Source organism: Malus sylvestris, chromosome 11 (assembly GCF_916048215.2).
Source record: "Malus sylvestris chromosome 11, drMalSylv7.2, whole genome shotgun sequence".
Taxonomy (NCBI): Eukaryota; Viridiplantae; Streptophyta; class Magnoliopsida; order Rosales; family Rosaceae; genus Malus; species Malus sylvestris.
The window spans coordinates 5,644,090-5,646,630 of NC_062270.1; the positions used below are offsets into that span (position 1 = coordinate 5,644,090).

The 2,541-nt window shown below is 39.1% G+C and overlaps 1 protein-coding gene across 1 annotated transcript; it reads left to right on the forward strand.

The window, feature by feature from the left end:
- The first annotated feature begins 364 nt into the window (after positions 1–364).
- Positions 365–2,541, forward strand: LOC126590903 (uncharacterized). Its single transcript, XM_050256419.1, has one exon. It carries the CDS (start codon positions 779–781, stop codon positions 1,268–1,270), a length of 492 nt encoding a protein of 163 aa, XP_050112376.1. The 5' UTR covers positions 365–778; the 3' UTR covers positions 1,271–2,541.

Sequence of the window (2,541 nt, forward strand, 5' to 3'; positions counted from 1 at the left end):
TTGGGTGGGGGATGGTCCTTTGTGGCTATCATTTATTTTGAACAAAGATATTATGATCTCTTATTGAAGTACTTGATCTTTCCATCAAAAATAAAAAAATTATTATAATGTACTAATGTACTAATGATTGATTAATTATGTTAGCATATCCTCTCATTGTCTACACACAAATTAAAATCCATATGCTTACAATCGACAAAAATCTCACACAGATAAATTAATGTTGGACTTAAATTTAAAAATATTCTATATATATGTATATGTATATGTATATGTATATGTGTATATATATATATATATATATGTGTGTGTGTGTGTGTGTGTGTGTCACACGTAAACTTTTGCATGTGTTAGATGTTGAATATATCATTCTAGCTCAACAATAGTTAGTTAGACAGTTGAGAATGTGGCTATATAAACTGTTGTCTCATAGATGTAAATATTCATTCAATCAATGCAATTCCTATTCTCTCTAAACACTCTCTCTCTCTAGAATCTCTCTTGTTTCTCTCTGCCTTCTTCCTCTTTCTCTATACAAATCCTTCATCTTTGCAATGTAGTTAACATGGTATCAGAGCCACCAGGCTCATGCCATGATTCTGGTGGTTCCACTTCTCATTAGTCTATTTCTAGTTTTACTTCTTTTCTCATTAGTTTCTTCAGATTTTCTTGAATTTTCCGTCAAGCCCTTCGGTGCTTCCGCTCTCCAGCAGATGAGCAATACGACTGTAATCGACAAAAAGGTCCTGAACGAGTGCCTCAATGAGATCACTTGACGATGGGTTCTTCATCATTTTCAGAATCGACGACGGGTTCTTCGACACCGACTCGGATTCCCATTCCAGATCCGTTTTGTTGGTCTTCATCCCCACCGCCCTCCGCCAACGGCACAGCCACAGCTGGGTTTCCCGGAGCTTCCTGGTTTGAAGAAGCGAGTTTTCGTACAGCTGGGTTTTCAAGATTCAAGTTCTCAGAAGACGAAAAAGCTGAAGAGCAAGAATCGGATTCACATTTCGCACACCAAGCGTCCATTCTTCTTCTACTGCAATCTTGCCAAGAGGTACATCAAGCAGTACAATGCAATCTGATCACAATTGCTGAGAGTCTCAAGAGCAATGGAGTTGCTATCGAGAAGAGCATAAGCACCTCTACTGTTGTATCGAAGCTGGATGGCGAAGATGGATGGATTGTGTTTAAGGCTCAGTTGGCGATTTTGCTGGGAAAGGCTGAAGAACTCGAGGAGACTGCAGTTCCTGTGGCTGCAGCGTGATGGCATATATGATCAACAGAGTTTGCTTTCTTTGCACTGTTGATTATCTACTTCTTCATTCATCTTGGTGGTGTTTTCAGAGCAGTTTTCTGAATTCGATTTTCTGTGATTTTGATCCGTGCTCTGTTTTCTGGTATGGCAGAACGTTTAGACTATGTGCAGCCTAAGTGTTTGACGAATTGCCCATATTTTTCTCATCTAGATTCTTTTCTCGAATTTGATTTGGGATTTTGGTTATGTGTTCTTCTGAATTGTAAGAAAATGTTTGATTTCTGATCGAAACAAAGGTGAATATCTTCGTTCATATCTTCTCTAGTTGGGTTACAGATTCAAGGTTCGCAGAATGTCAGGTTCCTTTATCTTGCACTCTATGTGTTTGATGGAATGTCGCAGTCAAAGTTCTTTGCTTCAAATTGCATAATTGTTAAAGGCCGATAGCCAGAAGTGTGTGTAAGTTGTTTGTTTCCTCCGCAAGGTCGATAGCCGGAGTGAAAAGTTATGTTTCAGATATTGTGTGTTACTCTTTAAAGGCCGATAGCCGGAGTAACGTTCTTGAATAGTTTTTTGTTTGTCGTTATTGTGTGCAACTCCATTAAGGCCGATTGCCGGAGTGCAGTTCTTGTTCCCTTTCTTCATTAAAGGCCGATTGCCGAAGAAGGTTGTGTTTCTTGATTTCTGTGATTGTAAAGCTTGTTGTTTGATGACTGTGGATGCTGCTGAAGCATAGATTGTGTTGACTGATGAATGGGAGATTGTTGATTCTGTTGAAGACTAGATGGATGTGATTTCACCATAGAAGTGGAGATTGGACAAGTTTTGGGATATATCCTTGATGATGCCACGGCTGTTGTGGAACTATCTGTTGCCACAGTTGGATATGATCTGACAGATGTAAACCTGAACCAGTTGGTTGAAAGGGTATTGGTAGCTACAGCGGTGAATCAGTTTGAGGGGCTGAAATTCTTTGGGAAGTTGATTGATGAGTATGAAATAACACTGCTTTTGAGTAATTTTTCAATGCTTGTAGCCATGGAGGATTAATTGATGATGGGAGCAGGGCTAGGAGTACATCGACAAGAAGGATTTCATTGTTCTGCAGCATTCATTCAATCTCAACCTGGGGATCCCAGTTGAGATTGAGGGGGGATGTTGAATATATCATTCTAGCTCAACAATAGTTAGTTAGACAGTTGAGAATGTAGCTATATAAACTGTTGTCTCATAGATGTAAATATTCATTCAATCAATGCAATTCCTATTCTCTCTAAACA